At 37.7% G+C, this 23,988-nt stretch overlaps 1 protein-coding gene across 1 annotated transcript; it reads left to right on the forward strand.

The window, feature by feature from the left end:
- Positions 1–22,429: 22,429 nt before the first annotated feature.
- Positions 22,430–23,596, forward strand: LOC136232991 (gibberellin-regulated protein 14). The gene is made up of 4 exons (XM_066022496.1): positions 22,430–22,629; positions 22,711–22,743; positions 22,922–23,174; positions 23,267–23,596. Exons 1-4 carry the CDS (start codon positions 22,576–22,578, stop codon positions 23,449–23,451), a joined length of 525 nt encoding a protein of 174 aa, XP_065878568.1. The 5' UTR covers positions 22,430–22,575; the 3' UTR covers positions 23,452–23,596.
- Positions 23,597–23,988: the final 392 nt, after the last annotated feature.

Raw genomic sequence — 23,988 nt, forward strand, 5'->3', positions numbered from 1 at the left:
ACGTATATTGTGTGCTTATGCTAGTTTTATGAACTTTAAATTATACCAAATGGATGTTAAAATTGCATTTCTTAATGGCTTTATAAATGAGGAGGTATATGTTAATCAACCTCCTGGGTTTGAAGATCCAAAGTTTCCAAACCACGTTTATAAACTCAAGAAGGCCCTGTATGGCCTGAATCAAGCTCCAAGAGCTTGGTATGAGAGATTGACCAACTTCCTGCTGACCAGGAACTATGTCAGAGGAAAAGCTGACACAACCTTGTTCATTAAGAAAAATGGTAAACATACCCTACTTGCACAAATCTATGTAGATGATATAATATTTGGTGCTACTGATGAATCTTTGTGTAAAGAATTTAGCAAACAAATGCAAACTGAGTTCGAGATGTCCATGATGGGTGAGCTCAACTTCTTCCTTGGACTTCAGATTAAGCAAGGTAAGAATGGCATCTTTATAAGTCAGTCCAAGTACACTAAAGAGATGCTAAAGAAATTTGATATGGAAGATTGCAAGCCCATATCGACCCCAATGGGTACTGATACTGTCCTATGCAAATATGAGAAAAGTAAGTTAATAGATAGTAAACTTTATCGAGGTATGATAGGCTCCTTACTTTATCTCACAGCTAGTAGACCTGATATACAGTACTCAGTATGTTATTGCGCAAGATATCAAGCTGACCCCAGGGAATCTCACCTAATTGCTGTAAAAAGAATTTTTAGATATTTGCAAAGCTCAGTTGATGCAGGTTTATGGTATCCAACCTCAAATGACTTCACACTCATTGGATATACTGATGCTGACTACGGATGAGATAAGCTAGAACGTAAGAGTACTTCGGGAGGATGTCATTTCCTTGGAAGCTGTCTAGTATCTTGGTTCAGCAAGAAGCAATCATCCGTAGCCCTATCTACAACTGAAGCTGAGTACGTAGCTGCTGGAAGCTGTGTTGCTCAGGTCCTATAGATAAAGCAACAGCTTGAAGATTATGGAGTAAAAACCGAAACAATAGAGATCAAATGTGACAACAAGAGTGCCATTGATCTATCTAAGAATCCAATTCAACACAGCAGGATGAAGCATGTCAGCATAAGGCATCACTTCATTAGAGATCACGTACTCAAGGGTGAGATCAAGATGACCTATGTGCCAACAGATGAACAGCTTGTAGATATCTTCACCAAGCCATTGGCCCGTGAACAATTCAACATACTGAGGGAAGCTATCGGTATGTCTAATCCTCTTCAATAATTCTAAGTGAAAAATTGAATGTTGAATGATTGCCATGCTGAGTTAATTCAAAATTAGTAACTACTACATATTGAGCTTAAAATATAGAAAATCACTCTATGCTGAGTAGACATGCCTGTTGAAGTGATTACCCTATGCTAAGTTACTAAGAGAAGAAATTCATTTGCTAGATACTCAATATCACAAATGCTTCGAATTCTAGCAAAACTGAGTAAAAGCCCACTTGCACCATTAAATGCTAACACGTGTAACAAATAGCTGTTGGGGTTTAGTGTCCTATAGACAATTGTTCTAGGATACAAACTTAATGTAAATGAATTGTTCTTTATATCATTTGTTTAATGAGATATATGTTTTATAACTATATAAAGGCAATCCCTTTTAAGCACTAAATAAAGTCTGATAAAAGGAAATCTGTAAGTTTATTTAAAGTGATTATAAAGTGTTCATATAAGCATGAAGTGAGACAAAACTTTATAGTAAACTGATAAACTTAAAACCACCCCAAGTCAAGTGATATGTTTGGGAATGACACATCACTGTTGAGACTTGTATGTAACAATGTTTTCTGTCCGACAGAAAGCTGATCTCACAAGCTTCATATATACAGATATCTGGACAGTTACATAGATCCGATGAAATGTTGTTCATTAGGATTGGGGATCCGATTTGAGATAACAGGATGGGTAGATTCATCCTTGTCACCTGTTCATCTCATTGGTATTAATAGGTATAACTAATCCTCAGACTCAAAGGAATATTAATTGGTATTCTCGATTACGGAATGTGATGCTTTGACTCTGGTGTAACACGATCCTTAACAGAGATGACTCTGGGGTGTGAACAGTAGACGTTGGGTATCACAGGAAGTAATTGCGGAGTCGTTATATATTGGATTGAGCATTTATCACTCCCGATAAATGAGAGATACATCCATGGATCGCTTGTGGAAGACTCGACTCTAAATCATTGCAAGGTGATAGCTTAAGAGTAAGAAATACATATTTCACTTAACCTATCTTTTTGAGTTGACTCGGCCTGTACAAGTAAAACGAACGTCTCGCTATATATGACTTGACATCACCCATAGTCATAAGATTCAGTTCAAGGATGTAGTTGATAAAGGATCGAATTATACTATAACTAATACGGAAAGGTTAACGACAGAATCAACCTGTCTTCTTATAGCTCTGGGGGAATGATTACGGACTTGCTAATCACATACTCTGTACATCATTCCGTTATGCAAAGATTAAATATAATTCTTTGAAAATTAATTTAATAACGTTGCATACGGCTAGAAGCAATAAGAACCTAATGGATCACACATAAGACTTGGAACCTAAAAGAGAGATAGATGTTAATTAATTGATAGAAGCCCAATTGAGCCCAATAAGGCCCATGGACATAAGGGGGTCGAAATTCATGTAGTGATATACATGAATGATTAATTTGATTTTGTTAATCCTAATTAGATTAGGAATATGAATTAAATTAATTAAGAGATAATTAAGTTATGAGTTTTAATTAGATTAATATACTCCTATTATTATCCAATAAGGTTATTATTATTATCCTTAATATATTAGATATATAGTGAGATAATAATTAGGAATTCTATTCCGAATGGAATTCCTATTCAGTAACCTAATTCTATCTAACTAGGGATTAGATACAAGAGATTATAAATACCCCTTCCCTTGAGATTTTCGAAATCCAAGCAAGCCATACCCTACTTGTGATTTTCGAAATTCACCTAGTCCAAGAGAGAGAAAATTCGACACCCCTAGTTCGAGGACAAGATTTCTCTACGGCTTCATTTGATCAATTAATTTTCATCTATTTCTTTTATCCTTGATCTTGTGTTGATTAGTTAGAGGCAATCTACTTTGGTTGCTATTCAACGGTTGATACTAAATTAATCTTCCCGTATTTTATTTCGTGTTTGGGAACTCGAAGAAGAAAAACAAACAAAAGGGAGAAATTCGTTTTACTACTCCTACATCAGGTCAGTTCACGATTTCGCGGATTCCCGGAGATTGAACCGTCGGATCGTCGCGATTTTTGGACAGGAGCTTCTAGACATATTCTTCCACGTTTCCACCGAAGGGATTGTCATTCGGAGGTCTGAAAGGTCTGTTTCGGATAGGGGAAAATTGGTAGACAGTTTCTATCTCTTTTGAAGTTGTGGGCACTTCGTTTGCAACGGTAGATAGAACTTCTAAAAGGTATTTCTTCTTATCCTTATTTATATGAAATAACGGTTAACGGATCTTGTGGTTAAATGGAAATAGGTTAGAAAATTTATATTTCCGCTGCTATACCTTAGCCTAATTTCCAACAGTGGTATCAGAGCCATCGTTAAATCCGTTATTTCATATATGAAAATTTAAAAGTTTTTCAATAGGATTGAATAAATATTTATAGTTAGGATTAATTAACAACTTGTTTTGATTAATTGATTCTAAAGATAAATAAGTCTTAATTAATTGTTAATTAAAAGAGATTATGCGTATGTTCCTAATTATTTTGGTTGATAATCATTATAACGAAATCTATTAGTTTTATAGTTAGATTGATAAAATCAGTTTTATTAATTCTAAAGATAAAACGGAAATCTATAGTAGTTTTTTCCTATTTTCTGAAAATCGTTTTAAAACCGTTTTAGAACTGATATATATATATTTAAAATCGTTTTTTATATTTAAATATATATGTTTCAGAAATTGATAGTTTTCTGTTTTGATTATCGAATGAAAATTTGTTTAAAAGTTTGTTTTACCAATTTGTAAATCAAAATGTTAAATGAATTAAAATCAAAATAATTGGGACGTGCATAATTAAAGTTTTGTATAGTTATATTAATCTAAAGATTAATATAAAAGATACGAAAACTATTAGAAGTAAAATTGGATGAAAGTTAATTTGATATGTTAATGTGATTAACATAAATATTACATAAGATAGTTATGTAATCAACCAATTAAATTTATTTAATTGAGTCCATGCATGTTTGGAGTTATGGACATATTTGGACCCTCTTTAGTCTTTTGGTATTTTTGAAATAGGGCCTGCGAGTCCTGCCTTTCTACTATCTATTGTAATTTCTCCTCTCATCTGATTCCCTTCAATTCAATTGAAGTTTTATTTAGTAGTATAGAAATTAATATGTAATTTTAAGGCGCCATGGAGAAGACGGAGGACCTAAAGAGAAATATGTAATAGTTAGTATTTCCTTAGGTTTGCCCTTTTATTCCGTCTCTGGCTCGACGGAATAATTTAGATGATATGTCCATAACGCCAATGTATGTGAATGTATGTGTCTGATGTATGCTAAAGCAAATCAAGACTAAGTTAGATTATGAGACCTAAAATAAAATCCCTCATTAAAAAGTTAAGTAAATAAACAAGTTATTAAAATCGGTTGCCCCTCCCTAATATTATAATTCAGCCGGCAATGCTGAGGGCCTTTGGGTTGTTGAGTAAACTCAAGCTCGGGGTCCTTTCGGTAACACCTGAATTATCGAAAATCATTTTTCATGAATATGGGGTAATACTTAAATTAGATTATGATAATTGGATGAGTAAACTCATGTTGTCATAAACTAATGGGCAAGACGGTTGGGATTAATATGAATAGCATATTAGTTACTAATGTGGTTAGTAACCCAATAACCTAGGAATCACATTAAAGATGTGATTGATCACATGAATCTACCTAATGAATGAGACTAGCTTGTTGAGTAAACTCAAGGCGAAATCTCGGGAGTTAGGATCCTAGCTCGCTAAAGGATTTGTGAAATTCTTCGAATTAATATGGAGGGCTATTAATTTGGCAAAATAGTGGGAGCAATCTAAAATAAACTAAAATGCCTATAATTTTAGATTGATATACTTTAAGCAAATGAATGACATACGTTTACTCTTTCTCACTCTCAGGTTTAAATTAAACCCACTCTTATAATCATGAGTAACACCAATCTGCAAAACATTCTTACCGATAACAAATTGAATGGTTCAAACTTCACCGACTGGTTTCGTAACCTCAAAATTGTTTTGAAGTTCGATCAAATAGGTTATGTACTTGATACATCGATACCCCCTCTCCCTGCTGATGATGCTCCCATTGAGGAAATTTATGCTTACCAGAAGCATAAGGCTGATGATGATCATGTCGGATGCATCATACTTGCATCGATGACACCGGAATTACAAAGGCAACATGAGGAAATGGATGCCTATTCCATCATCATGCACCTAAAGGAATTGTTTGGAAAACAAACCAGGTGCGAATGCTATGAGATATCCAAGTTGCTATATCGTAGTAGGATGCAAGAGGGCACATCTGTCATGACACATTGTGATTGGCTACATTACCAAACTTTCTAGTATTGGATTTACGATGGATAACGAATTAAGTATAGACTTGATTCTTCAATCCCTCCCAGAAAGTTATTCACAGTTCATTATGAACTATCAGATGAATGACTTGCAAACCTCTCTTGAAGAGATTGCAAATATGCTCAAGTCAGTTGAGCCCAATATGAAGAAAGACAAAGCCATACCGGCTCTTGTCATTGAGGGATCAAAGAAAAGGAAAGGGAGCTATCCCAATCCTAATTATCCCAAGAAAGGTAAGAAAGCCGTGCCCTACAAAGCTAAGGGAAAGGAAGTGAAGAAGCCCAAAGGAGAGTGCCACTTCTGTGGTAAAGACGGGCATTGGAAGAGGAACTGCAAGGAGTACCTAGCCTCCCTCAAGAAGGGAAATGGCGGTGCTTCAACATCTGATATGTTTTATATTGAAATAAATACAGTTTCACTATCTGAATCTTGGGTATTAGATACCGGATGTGGATCTCATATTTGTACAAATATGCAGGAGCTAAATCAGACTAGGGAACTAAAGAAAGAAAGCATAAGCTTGCGAGTAGGAAATGGAGCAAGAGTTGCCGCCCTCGCAATTGGAGATTATGTTTTAAATTTGCCCTCTGGGCTTGTAATAGAATTAAGGAATTGTTTATACGTTCCTCAAATGTCTCGCAACATTATTTCTATTATCCGTCTTGTTGACGACGGTTTTCATATTTCAATAAAAGACAAGAGTTGCAATTTTTATAAAGATTCGATCTTTTATTTTTCAGGAATTTCACAAAATGGGATTTATGTGTTAGATAACAAAATTCCTGCTTATGCAATTGATACCAAAAGACATAAGCTAGATAATTCAACTTACTTGTGGCATTGTCGTTTAGGCCATATAAACAAGAGACGCATGCTAAAGCTACATTCAGATGGGCTTATAGATCCAATCGATCCCGAATCATTGGAAACATGCGAATCATGTTTAAAAGGTAAAATGACAAAGACACCCTTTAGCAATAAAGGTGAGCGTGTATCAGACACTCTAGGACTCATTCATTCAGATGTATGTGGTCCTATGTCAGTCCAAGCAAGAGGAGGATTCAGATTCTTCATAAGCTTCATAGATGACCATACCCGATATGGTTACATCTACTTGATGAAGCACAAGTCAGAAGCTTTTGAGAAATTCAAATGCTTCAAGAATGAAGTGGAAAATCAATTAGGAAAGAAAATAAAGACGCTTCGATCTGATCGAGGTGGCGAATATCTTTCAGATGATTTTCTGAATTATCTAACTGAATGTGGGATATGCTCACAATGGAGACCTCCCTATACACCACAACACAATGGTGTGTCCGAGAGGAGAAACCGTACCCTATTAGATATGGTACGATCCATGATGAGCATGGCCTTACTTCCAAAGACGTTCTGGGGCTATGCCTTAGAAACTGCCCTCTTCACCCTAAATCGAGTACCAACTAAATCCGCTAGTTCCACACCATATGAATTGTTCGTTGGTAGGAAACCCGTGTTTTCATTTATGAGAGTATGGGGTTGTTCAGCCTTTGTCAAACGCATTGCGTCCGACAAACTAGATTCGAAATCTGATAAATGTTTCTTCATTGGATACCCTAAAGAAACTATGGGATATTACTTCTATCATCCAGATGATCAGAAAGTAATCGTATCCAAGCACGCAACCTTCTTAGAGAAAGAGTTTCTCAAAGAAACACAAAAGGGAAGCATGATTGAACTTGACGAAGTTCAAGAAGAAGAAACACCGACTGAAACAACAGAGGCGGTTGAGGTACCCGAAGGAGTCCCATTAGATGAGACTCTAGTGCCACCTATTCGTAGATCACAAAGAGTTCGTGAACTCCCAGTTAGATATGGTTTTCTAGTGGGAGATGATAATGAGGTTCCCGTGTTAGACGACGAACCCGAAAACTACGAAGAGGCTCTTACTAGTCCAGATTCTAAAGCATGGCTTGAGGCCATGGATTCTGAAATGGATTCCATGTATACTAACCAAGTGTGGACTTTGGTTGATCCACCCGAAGGGATAATACCCATTGGGTGCAGGTGGATCTTCAAAAAGAAGACAGACATGGATGGAAAGGTTAACACCTACAAAGCTAGGTTAGTAGCGAAAGGATATCGTCAGAAGCAAGGAATTGATTATGATGAAACTTTCTCTCATGTGGCTATGTCCAAATCAACCAGAATCATGCTTGCAATTGCCGCTCACTACGATTATGAGATTTGGCAAATGGATGTGAAAACAGCTTTCCTAAACGGAAACCTGCTTGAGGATGTATATATGATGCAGCCTGAAGGTTTCATATCGAAGGATGCAAATAAAGTTTGCAAACTTCAGAGATCCATTTATGGACTCAAGCAAGCATCTAGAAGCTGGAATAAGCGTTTTGACGAAACCATAAAACAATTTGGTTTTGAACAAAATTGCGAAGAAGCTTGCATTTACAAGAAAGCAAGTGGGAGCTCTATAGCATTTCTCATACTATATGCGGACGATATATTATTAATGGGAAATGACGTTGCTCTCTTACAATCAGTGAAAGTATGGTTATCTGGTAACTTCTCAATGAAAGACCTTGGTGAAGCAGCTTATATACTTGGTATAAAGATCTATAGAGATAGATCGAGAAGACTGCTTGGTCTTTCACATGCTACATACATTAAAAAGGTGCTAAATCAGTTTAGCATGCTTGAATCGAAATGAGGTAACTTACCCATGTTACATGGAGTAAAGTTAAACAATCATCAATGTCCTAAAACCGATGATGATAAACGACGCATGGCTGTAGTCCCGTACGCCAACGCAATCGGTTCGATTATGTATGCTATGCTATGCATTAGACCTGACGTAGCGTTCGGGTTATTTGTAACGAGTCGTTACCAAGGGAATCCGGGAGACGAGCATTGGATTGCCGTCAAGAACATTCTTAAGTACTTGAGAAGAACTAAAGATATGTTCCTAGTGTACGGAGAAGGTGATCTGAAAATAGAAGGATTTTCAGACGCAAGTCATCTCACAGATGAGAATGGTTATAAATCCCAATCAGGATACCTGTTTATCTTGAATGGGGGCATGGTCAGTTGGAAGAGTTCCAAGCATGGAAGCGTAGCTTTCTCTACGACCGAGTCAGAGTATATCGCAGCTGCGGAAGCAGCAAAGGAAGCGGTTTGGATTAGAAAGTTCATTACAAAACTAGGTGTGGTGCCTGACATTGTCAATCCCATTACACTGTACTGTGATAACAATGGAGCCATTGCGCAAGAAAAGGAACCACGGTCTCATAATGCATCCAAGCATTACCTTAAGCGATACCACATCATTAGAGAGATTGTGGCTAGAGGAGATGTGAGAATAGAAAGAGTACCTACAGAGGACAACGTTGCAGATCCTTTGACAAAGCCTTTAACCCAGAGAATACATGATCGTCATTTAACTTCTACTAGGATAAGTTTTAGAAACAATTGGCTTTAGTCCAAGTGGGAGTATGTTGGGGTTTAGTGTCCTATAGACAATTGTTCTAGGATACAAACTTAATGTAAATGAATTGTTCTTTATATCATTTGTTTAATGAGATATATGTTTTATAACTATATAAAGGCAATCCCTTTTAAGCACTAAATAAAGTCTGATAAAAGGAAATCCGTAAGTTTATTTAAAGTGATTATAAAGTGTTCATACAAGCATGAAGTGAGACAAAACTTTAAACTGATAAACTTAAAACCACCCCAAGTCAAGTGATATGTTTGGGATTGACATATCACTGTTGAGACTTGTATGTAACAATGTCTTCTGTCCGACAGAAAGCTGATCTCACAAGCTTCATATATACAGATATCTGGACAGTTACATAGATCCGATGAAACGTTGTTCATTAGGATTGGGGATCCGATTTGAGATAACAGGATGGGTAGATTCATCCTTGTCACATGTTCATCTCATTGGTATTAATAGGTATAACTAATCCTTAGACTCAAAGGAATATTAATTGGTATTCTGGATTACGGAATGTGATGCTTTGACTCTGGTGTAACACGATCCTTAACAGAGATGACTCTGGGGTGTGAATAGTAGACATTGGGTATCACAGGAAGTAATTGCGGAGTCGTTATATATTGGATTGAGCATTTATCACTCCCGATAAATGGGAGATACATCCATGGATCGCTTGTGGAAGACTCGACTCTAAATCCTTGCAAGGTGATAGCTTAAGAGTAAGAAATACAGATTTCACTTAACCTATCTTTTTGAGTTGACTCGGACTGTACAAGTAAAACGAACGTCTCGCTATATGTGACTTGACATCACCCATAGTCATAAGATTCAGTTCAAGGATGTAGTTGATAAAGGATCGAATTATACTGTAACTAATACGGAAAGGTTAACGATAGAATCAACCTGTCTTCTTATAGCTCTGGGGGAATGATTACGGACTTGCTAATCACATACTTTGTACATCATTCCGTTATGCAAAGATTAAATATAATTCTTTGAAAATTAATTTAATAACGTTGCATACGGCTAGAAGCAATAAGAACCTAATGGATCACACATAAGACTTGGAACCTAAAAGAGAGATAGATGTTAATTAATTGATAGAAGCCCAATTGAGCCCAATAAGGCCCATGGACATAAGGGGGTCGAAATTCATGTAGTGATATACATGAATGATTAATTTGATTTTGTTAATCCTAATTAGAGTAGGAATATGAATTAAATTAATTAAGAGATAATTAAGTTAGGAGTTTTAATTAGATTAATATACTCCTATTATTATCCAATAAGGTTATTATTATTATCCTTAATATATTAGATATATAGTGAGATAATAATTAGGAATTCTATTCCGAATGGAATTCCTATTCAGTAACCTAATTCTATCTAACTAGGGATTAGATACAAGAGATTATAAATACCCCTTCCCTTGAGATTTTCGAAATCCAAGCAAGCCATACCCTACTTGTGATTTTCGAAATTCATCTAGTCCAAGAGAGAGAAAATTCGACACCCCTAGTTTGAGGACGAGATTTCTCTACGGCTTCGTTTGATCAATTAATTTTCATCTATTTCTTTTATCCTTGATCTTGTGTTGATTAGTTAGAGGCAATCTACTTTGGTTGCTATTCAACGGTTGATACTAAATTAATCTTCCCGTGTTTTATTTCGTGTTTGGGAACTCGAAGAAGAAAAACAAACAAAAGGGAGAAATTCATTTTACTACTCCTACATCAGGTCAGTTCACGATTTCGCGGATTCCCGGAGATTGAACCGTCGGATCGTTGCGATGTTTGGACAGGAGCTTCTAGACATATTCTTCCACGTTTCCACCGAAGGGATTGTCGGTCGGAGGTCTAGAAGGTCTATTTTGGATAGGTGCAGATTGGTAGACAGTTTCTATCTCTTTTGAAGTTGTGGGCACTTCGTTTGCAACGGTAGATAGAACTTCTAAAAGGTATTTCTTCTTATCCTTCTTTATATGAAATAACGGTTAACGGATCTTGTGGTTAAATGGAAATAGGTTAAAATTTTTATATTTCCGCTGCTATACCTTAGCCTAATTTCCAACAATAGCACCTAGGATAACGTAAGCAATAATGGGAAAACCCATGCGCCGAACGTGTCATAAATGACAGAATCCCTGTCGATTGAACGTCCTAAGATAAAACGGCTAGTTCAACGAATAGGATCGATTTCAATCTCTATAAATAGTGGAAGATTTCCCACTTAATCCTCTTTACGCTTGAATCTTTTGGCATTCGAATTCCTCTCTCTCTAAATTTCAAAATTCCTAAGAATCTCTGAGAAGAAAATGTCGAACCCTCAAAATATCTCCGGTGGTGATTCTGGCAAACATCACACCGATGAAAATCCAAAATCCCCTCCTCATCTTAACCAAACTTCGAACAAAAACCCTCAAAATGACCCAGCAAGCTCTTCAAAGAAGCCCAGGGAAAGGAACATGATCAAAGTTCACAAGAAGGTCAATAATCTGGAAGTTCTGAAATGCAGATGGTGCTCTCCGAGCTTCATCACCACTGAAAAACCCTTCTGTGAGTGGATTGAGAAGAATGAATGGGTAGGGCTCTTTTCTCTCTCTGGAAAAACCTATCCTAGATTGGTTAGGGAATTCTACTCCAACCTTTTTGTCGATGAAGACGATACTGACTATTTGGAAACTTCCGTCAAGGGGCACAAGATAACAATCACCCCATCTTACTTAGCAACCCTACTCAACCTGCCAGAAGCGGGGAAAGAATTTAGAACAACTAAAGAAAAGCTTGACCATGTCAAGGGATTTTGTAAGCCCAAGAATCACAAGGGAGAAATACCCAGTACCTGTATGGGCCAAAATCAGAAGATGGCTCATTACATATTGACTAACTTCATTTTCCCAAAGCTCAGCTCAGCATCGTCGGCATCCAACTTCGAGCAGTGCTTCATATGGCACATGCTGACCTACAACCCACTCAATATGCCTGTGTTCCTGGTTGGTGCACTTCAACGGGGAGGTAAGAAACTCAGACTAGGCTCTCTAATCACCAAAATCCTCGAGGATCAGAAAATTGAGACCATCAATGAGACTGACAGTTTGGGAAGTGAAATCACAGCGGCTCTGCTGTTCGGGTTGTTATGCAACCAACCTTTGAAGGGGACTGAAGGTGCTGAGGAAGATAAGGAAGAAAACGATGCTGAACAAGAAGCAGAAGCTAAGCAAGAAGTAGAAGTAGAACCTAAAGTAAAGAAAGCTACTACTAAGTCTGCTGAGCCAGCAACAACAAAGAAGAAGAGAAAAGCACTTGAAACGTGCTCAAAAGATGTTGATACTGTCCCAAGAAAGGTACGAGCAGTGTCTAAGGGGAAGAAAGCTGATGCTGACCAAACTCAGGTTACACCTAAGTCAGCAGAGAAGAGAAAGAGGCAAGCTGAGCCCGAAGAGGAGAGTGAAGAAACACCAGATCAACCTCTACAGAAAAGGAAAAGCTCTGGTTTGAAAGTCATTGAAGCTGATCCCGTCAACTGGGTTGTCACTCCCCAGTCACACTTCGTCAAAAGCCTTGGGATTGACATTGAACAAACCCCTGTTGTGCAAGAAGAAAGAGAACAGAGAAATAATGCCACTCAGCCTGATACTGAGGAAGCAGATCATGCTGAGCCAGATGATGTTGAGCAACATCAGGAGGAAAATGTTGAACAACCAGGGAATGATGTGCAAGATTATGAACTCAATGATGAACTTTTGGAAAAATCATCTTCTGACTCCAGTGAAGATATTCAAGCCGATCCTTCACCACCAAGAGCTAAGAAATATCGAAGACTCAAGAAGAAGGCACACAAGCAAAAGCCTATTGATCTTCTGGATGATTCCCCACCTCGAGAGCCACTTACTGACCTCTCCGATATCCAGTTCAAATACTTCTCACATGATACTGAGTCTCCTCCTAGGGAATCTGTGCAAAATCAAGCCTCTGTTACTCCTATTGAGGAACAAGCCAAGACTCTAGAACATCCAAATTCTGCCGAGCAAGAGCTCAAAGTCCAAGTTGCTCAAGATGGGGAGACAACTATGGAACAACCTGCTCAACTTCCATCTCATATTAAGCCGGCCAACATCTCTGTAAGTCCTACCCCTCAAACTCAAAATACACAGGATGTTGACCACTCAGTTCCTCATACTGAGCTACCGCCAGAACCAACAATTGACCAACCTAACCAAACTAACAAGCAGCCAACTCCACCACCTTCAAGCTCAACTTCAATTCCAGCCTCTGAGTCCAATCCTGCTGGCCACTGAGTCTGGGCGCAGAATCATTGCCTCTGCTCAATCTCTTCTTCAGGATTTGAATCCTCCTCATGCTGATGCTGCTGGGTCTGCGAATCATGAGTCCTCCTAAATTTCATCCATCACTCAGCTTTTGAGCAAAATTCAGAGTCTCAAAGATATCATAAGTGTAATGACCACGGTCCAGACACAGCAACCCAAACAAGACCAAATTGCCAAGCTGACTGAATTATTGCTCATGCTGGTCAACCACATGAATTCAATCGAAGGCAAAATCGAGAGTCTATCTGCAGTACATCCGGGGTATGCTACCTCTACTGAGCTTAAGGATCACTTTGCTAAGCTGACAACAGATCTACCCAACATTGGATCTTCGGTTCATTCTGAGTACGCCACTTCTGCTGAGATTGAGCAATACTTCTCCAAGTTGACCTCTGACCTGACCTGCACACGAGAATTGATTTCCTCCACTTCTCAGTGTACCATTGATCAACTGAGTGAATCTGTGCATCTTCTCAATGTCAATAAAGAAAAGATGGATGTTGACCCCATCACTAATGAAACCCTTCTGAGCTTCTCACAAACCATCGTTCGCTCAGTACGCTACACAAATGCTGAACGCCAATTCTATGACTCAGCTCTGCTTAAGATGTACCATCAATCCTTTGCCCAGCTCACTGAGTCCATCTCCTGGATCAGCAAATCTCATGAATGCCTCATCAGCATACTAAGTAGCTCCCTATGGGTTCCTCGAACTATTCAAGATGACTGTATTCCAGTTATTGATGGCCTAAGTGAGAGTACAAGAAGGTTGAAGCGTTATTCAAACGCTCTGTCTGGTGCTACTAGAAATGATACCTTCATTCCTCCTCCTCCCGATGATGGAAAAACGGGAGAGAAAAGCCAAGATGGAACTCAGCACGCCGGTGGTGCATCAGGAAGTAAAGACAAAGGAAAAGGCAAGTATCAAGCTGAAGCCAGTCTGAAGAAGAAGAAGTAGTCTAGTCTAAAATTTAGAACTTAGCCCATACTTCTTTTATGCTTAATATTTGTGTTTCTTGCCAAGTAAATTTATGATAAGCATCACTTTATCCAACCTGTCTTAATACCATGCTTAGTAGTATATACTGATCTGTCCAAATTGAACAAACAAATCATAATACTCAGTATACATCTTCACACATAAGTAAACTGAAGTAATAAAATGACCATTTCTGAAAACTGACCTATCGGATCTTAGAAGATCTAGGATTGAACTTAGTCAGTACAAATATCTTTAATTTCTCTCAATTAAATCTTGGAAGGTTTAGAGTCAAGTTAATAGATGCAACCCTTACGGGGGAGCAATTTCAGAAATATGAAAAATAAATCAATCATGGGGAATTTCAAAACTGAGTTCCATAATTATGTATTTTGCCAACATCAAAATGGGGGAGTTTGTTGAAACACCTTTTCACAAGATTTTGATTTGACAAAATCATCCATGATTAAGAGACAATTAAATTTAAGTGCTTTGATTTAATTGTACTAATCCGTTTGTTCAATGTTGAGTACAAATATAAATGCAAAAGGAAATAAAAATAAGACAGGACAAAGACACAGCGTAAGCTGAGTAAAGAGCAACTCAGTATCATTAAAGATAAGTCATCGTCACAACAACAGGCTAAGAATGAAGATGATCTGAGAAGCTGAGTAAAATGGAACTCAGCATAAAAGAAGAAATGTCTGCTTCAGAATGAAGTCTTACCAAACGAAGCTGACCTTGGAAGCTGAGTACGGGAGAACTCAGTATGAAATCTGACAAACAATCAAAGGCAGTGGACAACGAAGTCAAGCTGAGTTATCTTCAGGACAACATGAAAAGTCCGTTGGCTAGAAGACAAAGACTGCCAACCCTCTACGCCAATAATAGAAATCTCGGGATTACGCAAAAGCCAAATTCCAAGATGAATGGGTCAACTGTCCGTGGCTAAAAGATGAACTGCCGCAAAAAGACAAAGTCTACAGGAAGAAGACAAGCGTGATGTCTGAAGAATTCAGGATTTAGGATTGGCCTGCACATCTGAATCTGACCAGAGATTTGTCCCCTAAAAGAGCCGTTTTGGACTCAACGGACAAATCAAATTTCAAATGATTTGTTTCCTACATTTCAACTATAAAAGGGACAAAGGTTTCATTTGGAAAATTTGCTGATTTACAGAAAATCATAAGTGAGAAAAGATACAAATCCAAAGCACTCAAAAACAAGAAAAAGATCTTACACCAAACTTCCATTCTTTGTGTAAATGCTAGATTGATTGATTGTAATCATCTAAAGTGTTCTTTGTTTGAAAAGGAACAAGTTCTTATCAATTGTAATATTGAGAGTGTATGCTGAGTGCTCGGTGTTGAGTACTTAGTGGTAGAGAAAATCTGGGGTTCGGTTATAGCATTCAGTAGGAGTTGAGTAGACGAATAGAGGAAGGTACTTTTGCATATTCAACTTCCTTGTAAACGGTTTGTGCTCTACCTTTAAAGAGCTCAGTATTGGATTCTAAAAGCCCAGAGGACTCTAGGGACTGGACGTAGGCAGAGAGGCCGAACCAGGATAAGTGATACTGAGTAATCTCTAACTCTATATATATATATATATATATATATATATATATATATATATATATATATATATATGTACGTGTTGTATGGTAAACTTACTCAGCATCTAAACTGATTAAGCTGACTCTGAGTAAATTAGAGTGCTAAGTTGAAAGCTGACCTCTGTGAGTGTCAATTCTCAACTTACAAGTAAGTTCTAGTCAATATCTGACTAAAGCTGTCTTACGCTAACTTCGGCCAAGCTGACCAAAGCTGAGTTGACAAACTTATCAAAACTGTTAAGTCAGCATAAATAATTAAACAAAAAAGTTATATTAGTTCCTAACCCCCCCCTTGGAACTAATCACACGGGACCAACAACCACCACCGACGCATCCCTAATAGTCGATAGAGTGTTAGGATCGAAAACTTACCCGCCTTCGACTTGATTCTCCTCTTTGTTTTTGGATCTTCACAACAACTTTATCCTAAATACGAGTATCCTTAGATGATGAAAGGCACTTGATTGCCTCCCTCGACATACTCTTGGTCATAGAAAATTAAGAAGGCATAACTGTGAAGGGAGGGAGAACACACCTGAAGCCCCAAAACACCCAAGTGAAAGGAAAAAAAAGTGTGGAGAGGAGGCTCAAGTAGACATACCTCATAAAAGGTAGGAGGCCTAAAACTATACAATTTTACACACCCAGACAAACAAGCAAGCCCAAATGGTCCCTCTTGAAGAAGTGGGAAGCTCTCGCAAAAAGAAACAAAAATATCAAACAAAATCAGGAGAAAATGCAGGAGAAACGAAAGCAAATGTTTGAAAAGTTTAGAAATGATAGAGGGAAGTCCAAACGACCCCCTCATAATTACCTTCCATAATGACATTGTCCCTTTACATGATGAGAAGTCCAAACAATGCCCTCATAATTACCTATCATGATGATGCCACCTTTGTGTTTATGCCGATCGTGACTTTCGAGGAGGAATCAGGCACAACTCAATGAGATTAACACACTTTTTGGCTCAGCCAAACTTCCTCTAACACCTGTCACAAATACTCTACCTTCAATAGACACGCCTCTAAAAGGACCTCATACCTACTGAGGCCAAATCAAGACACCTTGCACTCGCCTATGTCACCCACACTCCCTCGACATCAATTTGTTATACTCACACTCCCTCAATGTCAACGCTTCATATTTACACTCTGAAACATTGACTCATCACACTTATACCCTAAGGTAACAACTCTGACTCGCTCGATTCTGCCTCCCCGCGACAATAATGAAGCAACTCGCATCAAGTGCCTCACACTAAAAAAAAGGGAGCTTCCTCATATGGCAAATGAGCGAAAACCCTTCAGACTCAATCAAGAAGGGGATCAAAGCTCATCAAGTACAACTTGCTTGACTTATCGTGACCCATAGCCACCCATAAGAGGCATTAAAGGTAGGGGTGAACAAAATACCCTATAACCGATTACCAAACCGATAATCGAACCAAAATTTTAATTTGGTTCGGTTGTTTTTAACATTTTGGTTTGGTTTGATTTTAACTTTTGCTTAGTTTGGTCATCGGTTCGGTTATTGAAAAATTGATAACCGAACCGAACTTAATATATACAACAACAACAACAAAGCCTTAGTCCCGAAATGATTCGGGGTCGGCTAACATGAACCATCATATAAAACCGTGAAATCAAGTCGTGTCAACGACACAAATTCGCTCCCTCCACTCCGTCCTATCCACTACCATATTTTCCTCAATTCCCAGTAAACTCATATCACTCTCGATCACCATCCTCCAAGTTTGCTTAGGTCTTCCCCTACCCCTCACCACTACATCCTTTTGCCACTCTTCGGTTCTCCTAACCGGTGCATCAAGCGCTCTACGTCTCACATGGCCAAACCACCTTAGTCGGTTTTCTCTCATTTTATTCTCAATATATGTGACCCCTACTTTTGTCTTAATTATTTCATTACTCACCCGATCCTTTCTCATATGACCACACATCCATCTCAACATACGCATCTCCGCCACCGTAATCTTATGGATGTGGCAGTGTTTCACTGCCCAACACTCCGTACCATATAACAATGCCGGTCTAATTGCCGTCCGGTAGAATTTTCCCTTCAATCTATTAGGCATGCCGGGGTCACAAAGGAAACCCGTAGCACTCTTCCACTTCGACCAACCAGCTTTAATCCTATGAGCAACATCTCCATCTACTTCTCCATCCGTTTGGATAATAGAGCCTAAATACCGGAAGCAATCCGAGGCCTGAACAACTCTCCCATCTAGGGTGATTGTCCCTGCCTCCCTACTCCTATGGCCGCTAAACTTACACTCCAAATATTCTGTCTTACTTTGGCTCAACTTAAAGCCTCTAGATTCTAAAGTTTGTCTCCATAGTTCCAACTTCCTCTCCACTCCTTCTTTCGTCTCATCAACCAACACAATATCATCTGCAAACAATATGCACCATGGTATACCATCTTGAAGTGAACTTGTTAGTTCATCCATAACGATGGCAAAAAGAAATGGGCTTAGTGCGGAACCTTGATGCACTCCAATCGTAATAGGAAACTCTTCAGCCTTCCCAACACTAGTACGTACACTCGTGCATGCTCCCTCATACATGTCCTTTATGATGTCAATATATTTCCGCGAAATGCCTTTCCTTATCAAGGCCCACCAAAGTACTTTCATTGGTACCTTATCATATGCTTTCTCCAAGTCAATGAAAACCATATGCAAGTCTTTCTTCTTATTTCGATAGTGCTTCATTAATTGTCTCATTAGATGGATGACTTCCATAGTTGATCTTCCCGGCATAAAGGCAAACTGGATTTCTGAGATCTTCACCGTCCTCCTTAGCCTTTGTTTGATCACTCACTCCCAAAGTTTCATAGTGTGACTCATTAATTTGATTCCCCGATAGTTGGCACAATTTTGGACATCGCCTTTGTTCTTATACAAAGGGATTAAGATACTTTTCCTCCATTCTGATGGCATCTTATTGTTTCTCCAAATTTTGTTGAAGAACGTCGTCAACCATTCGATTCCTCTTTCTCCCAAACATCTCCAAATCTCAATAGGGATGCCATCAGGTCCTACTGCTTTCTTCAACTTCACCTTACTTAATGCCATTTTGACTTCACCATTTTGAATTCTCCGCAGGCATTCATGATTTATCATATCATGATGGATACTTATATCTCCAACATCTTGTTTGCGATCTCCATTAAATAAGTCATCAAATATAAATATAAAAAATATAATTTTATCTTTACATATATAAATAACTTATATAATATAAAACTCAACCCCTAAAAAATATAATTATATCTTTACATATATAAATTTTAGTTTATTGCTCTTTAATTTCTTCAATTGTAAATTTTGTACGTATGCATTATTTGAAAAGTAGCGAAAAAAATATATAAGAAATGAAAGTTTATGAGCCGAACCGAAAATTTTCAGTTACCAATTTTATTCAGTTCGATTTAGTTATAAAAATAAGACATGTTTCAATTCGGTTAACTGAAAATTCAATTCGGTTAGTAACCAAATTCAACCGATACTCACGCCTGAGACCATTCATCTCATCAAAGTCTAAATAAAAGGCTTCCAATTTATGCAAGAAATCTCAAATTTTCTCTCTTTTTATATTCATACTAACTTAAAGTGTATTCAAGGAAACTGCTTCGAAAGGCTCAATTCAGGACAATCTGAGTATCCGATGGAGTAATAATTTGAATGAGTTCAAGTTGCATATATTCCTTGATTGATTACAAAGTTAAAACAGCTATACTGATATGTCAAGTTGGCAGACATGGGTAGATCCACATGCTACAAATATTTGGTAACGGGGGATCTATGCCACTTACCTAACCTAAATTTTAATTAAATCCACTAACCCTAAATTGACTCAAAATAAAAGGGCTAATTACAAATCTAGCTCAACTAAAAGGGTCCATTTACATATCTAACCCACTTTGCTTCAATATCACCAAATTAGACACTTTCATCCACTTTGGACAAGAATACCCTAATTTCAATTCATCTTCTTTCTCAGATTCTGAACGTCTTTCTCGTCATCCCAAACGGGCGAAAAGACGGTGGTTTATAGAGAGAAGAGATTTTGTTTCGTTTAACCTTTGAAGAACTAGTGCCTGCGGAAGAGGATTGAGAAGGAAATCTTAAAAAATAAGAAAGAAAAAAAATCTAACAATTGAACTGCTGTGATGTCGCATTTGTGACGAATTCGTCGCAAATGCGACAAGATTTGTCGCATCTGCGACAATGGTTGTCGCATTTGCGACGAAATGCGACAGCAAGTTGTCGCATTTGCGACGAAATGGACAGCTGTTATCGCATTTGTGACGAAATGCGACAGCAATTGCTGCATTTATGAAGTGGTGTCGCATTTGTGACGAAATGCGACAAATTCGTCATAAATGCGACAACAATGGAGGAAATTGACGGAAAATGGTGGAAAATAGAGGAAATTGAAACAATATCATTACAGATGAAGAAAGAGGCAAGACTAGCAAGAAAAACATGTATATAAGCTAAAAACATACAATTTCTACGGGAATTTGAACATAATACTTTAATAATCACTAACGATTGGTATCAGAAATTGAAGAACATGAAGCGAAGAAGAAGAAGAAGAACCAATAGAAGAAGAAAGAAGAAGAAGAAGAATCGAACGAAGAAGAAGATTCGATCGAAGAAGAAAGAAGAAGAAGAATTGATCGAAGAAGAAGAATGGATCGAATAGAAATATGGGTATTCTTGTCCAAAGTAGATGAAAGTGTCTAATTTGGTGATATTGAAGCAAAATGGGTTAGATATGTAAATGGATCATTTTAATTGGGCTAGATTTGTAATTAGCCCAAAATAAAATCTCAAATCCAGTAAACTGTAGTTTCCCAAAGCAAGTACTGAAAGAACAGACCTCGTGTGTGGCGTTAATAAAGAAATCAAACATATACACCACCGCCTTCATTAATTTATTACAAGACAAACTTTTGGGGTCCCAATCACCTTAACCCATCACATAATAAGAAGATGTGACTGGGTTAAGATAAAAGATGCGATCTTTATCAGTATTATGGCTGTAATCGAACCAAGTTGAGTTTGATCTGTTCAAGCTCTGCTCGTTATAAAATTAACGAGTTCAGATCTAGGCCCTGTTTGGTAAAGAGCGTTTTGGGATAAAAAGAGCGGTTTTGACCAACTTTAGAGGTTTGACCACTGAAACCGCTAATTGGAGTGTTTGGTGGAGAGAGGTTTGGGAGAGAGTTTTGGGATAAAAACGCTAATTTAGAAAAAGCTCTTAAAAGGAGCTTTTTCAATTAGCGTTTTGCAATATTAAAATTAATGGACTTCTTTAACCCTAATAGATAGACTCCCTCTTCTCATGCGCCAAAATTAATGCCTTTATTCGTCTTTTTGCACAAACCGCTATTATCAATCAGCTAATTTTTAACAAACAGGTTAATCAAATCAGCTAGTCAAATCAGCTAACAGCTAACAGCTACAGCTAATTCCCAAACAGGCCCTAAGCCGAGTTTTAACTTGCTCAACAAGCTCGAGTCGAGCTTCGAGCTTGTTTCGAGTCTAAAATCCTCTTTGGACTTAGTTCATTAAGAAAATTATTTAACCATAAATTGTTTGTAAGTAAATCTTTAATTATATTTGTGAAGTTTGCTCGCAAATAACTCCTTAATTGGGTACATAAACAAGCTTATAAACAAAGTTCGTGAATAAATAAACAAAATGTTTATAAATGGTTCATTTATTATGTTTGTGAACGAAACTCATCTAATAGCAAATAAAATAGTATTAAGTTTAGATATTTATGAACTAACACAAAACTATATAGTTTTCTACAAAACTAAAATTTGTCCATAAATATTCTAATCGAGCCTGCTCGCGAGCTTTCGAATCGAGCTTTGACCTGCTCATGCTCGGTTAAACCGAGCCAGTAAATCGTACTCACGAGCGGCTCGTTTACAAATCGGAGTCGAGCTGACCATGAGCGACTCGGCTCATTTACAGCCTTAATCAGCATATATATATATATATATATATATATATATATACACATTAACCCAATTATAAGACTTTTCTTTAATTTATTCACTCCATTTTTTGGATAAAGGAAGTTAATTTGGAAATTTGAACATTTCCATGACTATTTGTGGTTAGATTTATCTTGAAAGGTGATGATTAAGTTCCAGAGAAGAATAGGATAAAGTGGGTGGAAAGAAGCTATGGTAAGTATTGACATAGAACTGCTGCCCATAAGTGATGTTTCTGTGATAAACAGGTAGTATATAGCTGGCATTCACATTGATTATTGAACCCTACTTCATCTCTCCTTCCTTTTCTTTTTCCTTTTTCTTATTTACTGGTCCTGCTGCTTATAAAATACTGTAATTTTTATTGTTTAGTAATATCAACACTTGACTCTATTTATACCCACTCACTCTCCTTAGTTGCTTCTGAAACCGACAAGTCGTCTTCTTTTTCTTGTTGTTTTCTTCAGTCATGGCTTTCAAAGCTGTGTTTTTCCTGCTTGCTGCTTTTCTTTCACTCGCTGCTGTAAGTTTTTATATATGCCTTTTTTATGTTTACCTTTTAAGTGCTGATGAGCTAAACACTTTGGTCTTTTCTTTCTTGCAGGCCTCCTATGCTAATCAAGAGTTCAATCAGAAGGTGAACATCTTTTCTCAACTTTCTTTTCCCTAGATTTAAAGAAATGTACCCTTTGTTTATTAATTAGTGGTTAGTTCTAATTCCACTGATTTGGGAAATTATGCTCAAGCTTTTCAAATGTGTTGTGATAAAGTTTGATCAGAAAGTATTAAGCTTTGCCCTCTTTGATTTGGTGTAGGATATAGATAGCAAAATAGTAGCACCAACACCCCAAGTGAAGGCACCACCAGTGCCTACTCCAGCTCCTGCTCCTACTCCTGTAGGCAAGCCACCAGTAGTGATCAAGCCACCAACTCCTGCTCCCCCAGTAGGCAAGCCACCAGTGGTGATCAAGCCACCAACTCCTGCTCCAGTCCCACCAGTAGTGATCAAGCCACCAACTCCTACACCCCCCACGAGTGCACCATTGCCTCCAGTCAGGTCAAGAGCAGGTAAAGTTTCCAAGTAGTTTCAAATACTTTCAAGTGGTTTCACCAAATTATGTTAACTTAGTTAGTGATGAAATTGTTGGATGGGGGTGCAGATTGCATACCGTTGTGTGCAGAGAGATGCAAGAAGCATTCAAGGAAGAACGTGTGCGAGAGAGCTTGCATGACATGCTGTGAGAGATGCAAATGTGTGCCGCCAGGAACTTATGGAAACAGGGAGAAGTGCGGCATATGCTACACTAGTATGACCACCCGCGGCAACAAGCCTAAATGTCCTTGAACTTTAACTTTTTTCATTTAATTGTATACTAGTCTAGTACTATTTGGTAGTAGCGTGATTAATTAATTGTTGTGGATCGAGGAGTAAGTGTTTGGTGTTCTTATTATTACTATTATTATGAGGTATATTAATTGGGCATTCTGTCTCTGCTACCATCTGGTGGACAACCGTTTTAAATGCTTGTTGTTTCAGATTGTTAATATTAGTGGAACTATTAATGATATGGATTCAAATTCAGAGAAGAAACCTGAAGGTTTTAATCCCTCAAGCTTAAATTGAAAGGAGATAAACCCCAGCTGATGAATCCTAGCTTCCTTCCATTACAATAAAGATTTAAGAAGAAAACCAACTAAACATAATTTAAAGGACTAAAATGGTAAAAAGAAACTACATAGCAGTAAGGTAAGTAAATACACATATAATAGTGGCAAAACTATAAATAAGGGACAATCAAATAGACAAGACTCTAAAAGAGTGGGAATGAAAATCAGCAAGACTGGACGTGTGAAACGATTAGCACTAGGCGTGGGTTGTCGA

The sequence above is a fragment of the Euphorbia lathyris genome, chromosome 6 (genome assembly GCF_963576675.1).
Source record: "Euphorbia lathyris chromosome 6, ddEupLath1.1, whole genome shotgun sequence".
Lineage (NCBI taxonomy): Eukaryota > Viridiplantae > Streptophyta > Magnoliopsida > Malpighiales > Euphorbiaceae > Euphorbia > Euphorbia lathyris.

What these genes read in the sequence shown, in the direction of transcription:
- LOC136232991 (XM_066022496.1), top strand. Translation starts at nt 22,576, where the DNA reads ATGGCTTTCAAAGCTGTGTTTTTCCTGCTTGCTGCTTTTCTTTCACTC. An exon ending in CTTTTCTTTCACTCGCTGCT is followed by an intron (nt 22,630 to 22,710) that starts GTAAGTTTTTAT and finishes TCTTTCTTGCAG; the next exon opens with GCCTCCTATGCTAATCAAGA. An exon ending in TCCAGTCAGGTCAAGAGCAG is followed by an intron (nt 23,175 to 23,266) that starts GTAAAGTTTCCA and finishes ATGGGGGTGCAG; the next exon opens with ATTGCATACCGTTGTGTGCA.